Genomic DNA, 8,466 nt, shown 5'->3' on the forward strand with positions numbered 1-8,466 from the left:
CATCCCTCTTCTAAGTGCACAAAATCCTATGCGGGTATGCGGTTAGAGGCAGTGAGCATCCAACAGCTGGCGTACATGCTTGGACCCTCCCAGCCCATGGTTTCAAGTATCCATATCGTATCGGCCATATCAACTGTATCTTATCGATATTGGTTGATTCCTGATCGATCTGGATCAATTGCCTGTATTGTTTTAAAGGCGAAACAGTAAACAAAATGTAATTTTTTTTAAAAAGCAATGACAAAAATGACTGATACGCACTTATGCAATCTGGATCGATATTTGATCCCAATAACGATACCGATACCTAAATCCATGGCTGAACATATTTTGACTGTAATAGCTGTAGTCAAACTCCAATGGATGTATTCCCACCAAAAACACATAATGTCCAATGGATAGACAGGCCGGCCCTGGGGCTCGAAATGCGGACGGTCTGTGGGCCGGTTCAGAAATTTGCCACCTGTAGGAGGAGGGAAATCCCTACTGCTGAAACAGTAAAGATCGGTGCAGCCTACGTTGTTTTTCCACTTTGATTTTGCAGTCTCTCTGGTTCCAGCCTTACAGGTCTTTGCTTACAAGGAAACAGTTGCTGTATTCGGAAGTCAAAAGTAGTCTTTACATCAAATGAAACGACAAAATCACCTTCTCTCTGTTCGTCACTGCACATCTTCAAGGATTTCTAGGGTTTCGTCTATTCTCTCTTCTTCAGTTCTTTAACAGAGTCACCTGCCATGGCTTTTCCAAATTACTGGTAGCTTATGGTGTTGACTTTTTTCCTTATTTTCCCCTTTCTTTTATTCATTCAAGTTGGAATTGATTTTAATTCGCATTTAAATTGTGTTTCTGTTCAATTCTGAAACTTTAAGGTGGGATCAGACTCCGTCTGTCTTACACGCACTCTTTATTTTAGCAGGTTAATTTTAATCTCTGACTCTCCTCCGGTTGATGAGCTTGCGAAGTTATTGCAACATTTGCCGTTTCTGGAAAGGTATTTTCCTTCATTCTGGCCTTCAGTTCCCTCATAAATTGAGTTTTTTAGTTTATTCTTCATAATTTTTGTTTTCGTTTTCAAGCTTGGAATTCAGACTGAGTATGAGTGTAAACAACTCCCCAGTATTTGTGTTTTTAATTGTGTGGGTACTTGTTGAGTGATACTCTCTGATTTTGCATTGTGAATGAGTAAGGGTTGGTGTTGTTTGTGGATGGACGACTTGGAATTGGGTTTTTCGCTTCCTGTAAAATTTCATTTGCAATTTCTTTCCTTCAAATTATTTTTTGTGGCTTTGTTTTATTTTAATCTGTGAACATTATTGATTGGTCTCACTGTTGTGTCTATATTCTATGTTGTATTTTCCAACCCTTAGTAGATTTGCCACATTTACAGTGCTTCTCTGCCCTCTTCCTCATTTATCCCCATATAATGTGCAAGCCCTCAACCCGTAACCAGTCAGAAGTAGCCAGAGAGCTTTTGGATCTTTAGTTTGGCGCATGTTAAGGTTTTGGGCTTCACCACTTTAGAATCCTGTCCACCCTTTATGATCCTCCGGATTCCCAACCCACCCACCCCCCGGCATTTGAAGGGGAGACTGGTGGGGTATGGAAATAATTATTCATGTAGCATAATTTCAAGTGGAAACTGTATTTTTCAGAAATACTTGGAGATTTTCTATTGTTAGGTCCTAAATCGGATATTTCAATAGGATGTGGTGAATGGATTATTTTTTATTTTTTATTTTTTTTATTGTTATTATTATTATTATTATTATTAGTAACTTGGATATTGGTTATTGCCTATGTAGGCACAGTTGAGGTGCAGAAAGCATATTTGACTTGAAGAGATGAGGGCAGGCAGTGCAGCAAAGTTGATCGTGGACGCACTGCTCCAGCGATTTCTTCCTCTTGCCAGGCGTCGCATTGAAACTGCCCAAGCACAGGTAGGACATGAATTTGTAACTCACTGCTGTGATTTGTATTGCTCATCAGTAGTCCTATTCTTTGGGCCCTGCTGTAATAAATTCCCTTGCTAATAGCACGCAAAGATTCACATATTATATATGTTGGGAATAATTCCACATCGACCAACTTTGAGAACTTGGATGACTTCATATACCAGATGAGTCTCTCGACCTAATAACTTATGCTTTTAGGTTGAGCATGTCAGCAATATAGATCTCCATGCAACTGCTGGCAAAAAAAAAAAAAAAAGCATTTCATACCCTGGGGCCTGGGCAATTGGAAAGTATGGAAAAAGCATGAATGTTTCAGAGAAATGCATCCATTTGAAAGTTGAAATCACTAAATTTCAGCTTATGCGTTAACAAAAATCAAAGAATGTAGCCCATGAATCATTTTGGCCCATAGATAATATATTTTTCATGTTACTATAAATATTTTTTATACTCATTGTTACATATAACTTTAGTATTCTGTACAGAATATATTTAAAATATACCATTTGAATCTGATAGCTTTATTGAGAAAAATAAAACTTTGAATGAAAAGGTAAGAGAAATTGTATAGTGATGAAACCAAAAAGAAAAACTTGAATGATTAAACATGAATGCAACCCTGGATGAACTTTTTCTCTCTTTTTTTTTTTCTACTTAATTTCAAAATGGAAGTATACCCGAACTATTTTCCTGTCAAGTATTTCAATATATTATGAATCAAACATGGGAATATTTGGTAATGAGTTTTTCTTATTAGTATGAGATAAAGTTCATCAATCACTTCCCTTGTACTTTTCTTTTAGAGGTATGACTATCTCTATACCCTTTTGTAAGTCATTTTGCTTTTCATGTTACATATTTGATATGAATATTGAAGGAAAGGTGTATATTCCAAAGGAGTGTTAGGGCTTTCCTCTTCAGAAAATATGGTGTATTTAGAAATATATAATTACTAGGATGTACTGTGGTGATACTAGTACTACTTATATTTGTCAAGGTGCCGAGTTAGATAGGTGAGGTAGCGTCCTGAAGGTTGCCAAAGTCAAGGAAGACATCGCTCGCACGAGGAAACTTCACAGGCATTCCAACTTGCGTTAGTTACAGGGTCTGTTCGCTAACTCTACTTCACGCTACTTTCGGTTGTGTGAAGCGAGTGTCTTTAGCCTAAAGATGATGGTCAGCCCTCTCCTTCATGGTTCCGAAGGATTGTATACAAGGTAGTCAATAAGCAGGCCCCACCTAGGAAGTCGAAGAATCCCTCGCCGTTCCAAAGGTGAATTAGGGACTCATTAGACTAGGCTAGCTACACTCTTTTGGAGCCTTTCCTTAGTCTCTTTCTTAGTCTCTTTCTACCGTATCTCTTGTCATTTCAGCAAGCTCTCGTCTTCTTCTTCTTGATTAGTTTGTTCGCCCAATGAAGAAAGTGTTTTAGTTAGTGAATATAAGTGTGTCTTTCTATCTGAGTCTGTTTGCTCTTTAGTGCATTTCTCAGTTCTATTTCATTCTGGATTCAAATCTACTTCACGGCAATTCCTAATATATAGATCCTTGGAACCAAAGTGTTGGCCTAGGTGAGGCCTTATTGGTTAAGATATGCATAAAACATGGTTTAATTTAGGATAAAACCTTTCAGATTATGTTAGTACTTAATATTTACTAATATCCTAGCCAAGTAATGTTAATATTATTAATCTGCTAGTAGTAGTTTCAAATATAAACTAAAAGGAGGCTTGAAGCATTTGCCTATTAGTCAATGATCATTCAACATCAAACAAAGCAAGCAGCAAATGACCAAAGACATTTGTTTTTTCACCTTGATGTTAGAGCTTAGTTATATCTGTTTTTCCAATTTTAACCTCCTCAATGATATGGCAAGCTGCAATAAGGCGCACATAAATCAAAACCTGGCCAAGGTGACACCCAGGTGAGGCCTTGGTGACCAGCGCAAGGGCCAAGCTGTAAATAGAAAAAAAAGGCGAATGCAGGCCTTGCCCATTTGGGACTTGGGGCTTAGGGGTCATCTATGGGAGGCCTTGTGGCAACTATGGATCTACCATTTGATGTTTCCTACCTAGGGGATCCATTAGGCAGAGTAATTGAATGGTAAATTCCTCGGTATGTTCATCTTTAATACTCACTTTTGATATTTATTTATTACTTCATTCAAACGGGGTAATTTTCTCCAATTGTGCAAGTTGTTTACTTCTCTTATGTGGCCCCTTAACAGGATGGGCAGTATCTTCGACCATCTGACCCTGCTTACGAACAAGTGTTAGATTCATTGGCTATGGTGGCTCGACATACACCTGTACCCCTTCTGGAAGCTCTTCTTAGGTGGAGAGAAAGGTGCTGATCAATCCTGTTTTCAGCTGTGTTTTGTTTATGATGCTTTGTATATTCATTATGAAGATGGATTGGTAACCCCAGGTGTGTCCCCAAATCTAGGGGGTGTAAAAGTTTTCTTGAATTGAGAAGGAGGGTCCTAAATTATTATTTTTTTCTTAGGAGACATTCAGAAGACTAGAGTGAACAGGTCAGTTAAATGTTTACGAAGCTGATAGATTGTTGACGAGAATTAGGCTGTGCCAAGTAGAAGTCTTGCTTTCTTTTCTCACCCCCACCCCCACCCCCCAACCCCAAAACCCCAAGTTGGTTTTTTCTCTGATTCCTTTTGTACATGTGGGTGTTGATAAAAATTCATGAAGTTCAAATTCTCCATGTGGCTTCATAGTTGCTATAATTTTATTATAATAATGATAATTGCATATGGAGAATGTACCACATTATTATAATTAGTTCAATTTTGTGATTGGTTTTGATCATGATTTGTTTCTGATCTAAAGTAAGATATCTTGGATATGTGCAGTGAATCCCCAAAGGGTGCTAATGATGCCTCTACTTTTCAGCGAAAGGTTCGTACCAGGACACTACTTGTGTGTGTGTGTGTGTGTGTGTGTGTGTGTTTGTGTGGCTATTTTCTTGTTGTTGTTGCAGTTGTTGTCGTTGTTGTCGTTGTCATTGTTATTATTTTTCAATGTCAAAAGAAATGCTATACTGATAAGAGAAAAGTTAATGCAATCTGAAATCCACTATGTATCTTAGATGTAAATGGGCTATTGATCAAATCTGTGATCTGATATGAGATAAAGGAAGCAACAACGTTGTTAAGGGAAGAAATCAAATAGATGGAAGGGGAGGGAAAAGAGATGAGATTGATCTTCTCGGGAGGAAGAAGAGAAAAAATGTGTTGAAGAAGAGAGGAGTGGAGAACATAAGAGAAGAGGAGAAGAAATCAGGTCTTGGATACCAATCCCATATGTACTATTCAACAACATTCAAAAAACTCATACTTTTTACTCAAATCTCAAATCATCTTTAATTGGTGGGGGTGTATTACATGTACAAAGACCTTCTAAAATTCCTAAATTGACTTGACTCATAAAAGAACTCCTAATCGCACTAACGCATTCAATAAAATAAATAAACTCAAAACAAAACTCTATCTAACTATTAAGTTTTCTAATCTAACTTAAACACCTGACTAATAATCCCGTGTACTAACTTTATCCCCACTTTTTTATGGGGTTATAATTAAGGCCCGTTAGAATGAAACAAAAAATATAAAATAAAATAAAATAAAATGCACGATGTATAATATAACTACTCGAAGGTTAATTTCAACCCATTGGAATGCAACTAGCACCTGATGAGCCTCCCAAGCTTAGTTGTCAAGGCAACCCAAGGTATTGGAGGGCTGCCTAAGTGCTTAGGGTCCACCTAGGCATCACCTAGGTTCCTTTTTTTATTTATTTAAGTATCCATTATATCTAGTATAGCAATAATATAATTATGCTTTTAGCATTACAACAACAACAGTACAAATTGAATCCATGCATTGATTTACCATTGTACGTAGCAACATCAGTACAACATTATGTTAGAAACAACACTATTTGGAGGGGGAAAAAATGTAAGTAATAAAAAGGAGACAAAGAGAAATGAAAATTCAATTTCATTCTGAAGAAGTTAATTATTTTTAGGTACTAAATGATCCCACACTTCTCACCTATACACGAACTTGTACAAAAGCAAATAAAATGTTAGAAACAACATTTTTTAGAGGAAAATAAAAATGTAACTAAAAAAAGATGACCACCTAGGGATCTAGGTGTCCTACGCCACCCACTTGTTAAGTTAGCATAAGGCGAGTGACTGCCCAGCCCCTAGAAACCCACCTAGATACTTAGGCAACACCTTGACAACTATGCTTCAAGCTTGCGCAAAGGCCTCCATACGGGATTAATGTTTAATGCAACTGCATCACTTCCCCCAATGTTGAGAAAAACTTCCCATAGAATTTGTAGAAGGGTAGAAATAGAAGCGTTTAGGAGAATATCTCATGCTCTGCATCAGTATCACGAATCAAGTTCGAAAGATGAAACGTTGATGGGGTATCCTCGTTTTGAAATATTTGTGGAATAAGAAACTCAATGTGTATGACATCCGTTACTGCAGTGGCGTCTATTGTTGCTCCATCCATATTAATTATTTCGTCCCCCCTTAAATTTGCTTCTTGTCCCACATCAAAGCAGTCTTCCTCTTTTGTCGATCCTTTTGGATCTTCCTGTAACTGCACTGTTGGTTCCTCCTCCTTTGGTTCTGAGGATACTTTGTTAATCAATCATTGACGAATAAATGTCTAGCGTATAGAAGGTTGTAAGGTGCACAAATTTCTGTCGTAGTCAACGACGCCCATCGTGCTTCCTACCACCCTCATCCCACCTTAATGATGTGTTTGGAAGAATTAATATTTCACATAAATACCATTATAATATTGAGAAATTGAGAATTCGACGAAGACATCATCCTCATACTCAATGATGATCTCACTTGTCTTTGATAACATGTCCACCACAGATTACTAGATGAAATTATCACTTTGTGCTTCATCTATGAATAAAATAACAGTTTTTTTCTAGTGGGAAAACAAGTTTTGATCTTGAAATGTAGGTATCCATGGCTAGGTTCAGCTTTGATACTAATTAATGCACTCTAAAAATCCATATAATGGATTTTAGATACAAGCAGGCCCAATGATTGATTATGTTTGATATAAAAGAAGACACTGCGTTGTTAAGGGAAGAAATCAGAGCGATGGATTACAATTTTCAAGATCTTGCCACCCAAGACCTCACTTTTAGGTTTATTGCTTAGCTCTCGTTGTTCTTCCGTACTTAACTAGGTTTTTTCTTTCGAACTTCGATCTCGCTTTTTAACTCAAATAGCTAGTAGCTGTAATCTGCCTAGATCTGGTTCAGACCTCCGAAACAATTCTTATCTTATGATATGATATGAAGAAAGCCACTTTTCAGGATCAGCAGGCAAGACCATTTGATAACTAAGAAAGCGGGCAGTCAACTGATGTACTCTAGCTTCACTAATGAGATAGCCTCCCAAGCTTGCCAAAGGCCTGTATGAGATTAATGTCTAATCCAACTGCATAAAAAAATGTCTTGTTCTTGAGGGATGGGAATTTTCTTAAAGCCTGACTAGAAAGAGATACAATTGGTGAATGAAGGCAACGTGATCCATAAAAACATAATCAGACATTGAGGCCTCCCGGTGCGTTTGGGATGGGGCCACTGTATAACTTCACCCTTAGCTTTCCTAATTTCAGGCAAATTGCTAGGCGGTGGCCTTGCAGAGGAACCCATATTCATAGAGGAAGCAGTGACCTAACTCCCTTATAAGACGAAAGGACCTCATGACTTGTACATGCTGATAATGGGAGGTGCCTTCCGTCTTTAACTACTGGAACTCCAAATTGGATTAGACGTTATGCCCAAATGAGATCTCTAGTCTATACCTAAGTTAGAATTGGTCATTCCAATTGTATTGGGGTTGGCCTGTTGCCATTTTGGACCTGTCTGAATCATGAATGCTTTGTCTTCAAATCATCCTTTATTTTCTTTTCAAGAATTCTGTACCTTTTTTTTTCTTCAATTCTAATAAAGATCATGTCTGGAGCTCAGCTTGCAGTGGAGTGCATATTTTGCTCAGCATGCATTCGCTTTGTGGAGTGCTGCCCACAGGAGGGGCTTACAGGTGTCTATTAGTTTATATATCTTGTTTCTTCATGCAGATTTTGATTCCTTCTAGTTGAATGACTTGGTCTTGTCACCATTTCAGAGAAGCTATGGTCAGGGCTTGAAAATTTTGTGTTTGATTGGCTAATCAATGCTGACAGGTGAGGCTGTTTTGATGTTGATATTTAGTGTTCTATTTTGCATTCTCTATTAATGTCAACTATATGCTCCTTGTTATGCAAAATTACAGCATCCTTCTTTTTTCCCCACCGTGTCATGATATGAGCAATGTGGAAGAATTTTCAATAAGTAAATGAAATTTGTTTATTAATTCATATACAACAGAAGCAAAAGACAGTTGTTTTCTCCCTAAGTGACAGGCAAACATGTTATCATATATTTCTGCATACATGGCTGTTTGCCACTCA

At 37.6% G+C, this 8,466-nt stretch overlaps 1 protein-coding gene across 6 annotated transcripts in view; it reads left to right on the plus strand.

Moving 5' to 3' along the window:
- Positions 1–483: 483 nt before the first annotated feature.
- The window catches only part of LOC122084640 (protein furry homolog-like), a 34,699-nt gene continuing 26,716 nt past the window's right edge, over positions 484–8,466 (plus strand). The window contains exons 1-7 of one of the 6 annotated variants that reach the window (XM_042653082.1): positions 484–754; positions 917–991; positions 1,803–1,937; positions 4,180–4,298; positions 4,819–4,864; positions 7,985–8,057; positions 8,142–8,199. In XM_042653082.1, the coding sequence (XP_042509016.1) occupies positions 1,842–1,937; positions 4,180–4,298; positions 4,819–4,864; positions 7,985–8,057; positions 8,142–8,199 (392 nt within the window). In that variant the 5' untranslated portion in view covers positions 484–754; positions 917–991; positions 1,803–1,841. Of the gene's footprint in view, positions 765–913; positions 992–1,802; positions 1,938–4,179; positions 4,299–4,818; positions 4,865–7,984; positions 8,058–8,094; positions 8,200–8,466 lie in introns of those variants that run through there. The other 5 variants (XM_042653074.1, XM_042653057.1, XM_042653066.1 and 2 more) reach the window with 5 other exon arrangements.

This window comes from Macadamia integrifolia, chromosome 1, assembly GCF_013358625.1.
Source record: "Macadamia integrifolia cultivar HAES 741 chromosome 1, SCU_Mint_v3, whole genome shotgun sequence".
In the NCBI taxonomy this organism is placed as follows: domain Eukaryota; kingdom Viridiplantae; phylum Streptophyta; class Magnoliopsida; order Proteales; family Proteaceae; genus Macadamia; species Macadamia integrifolia.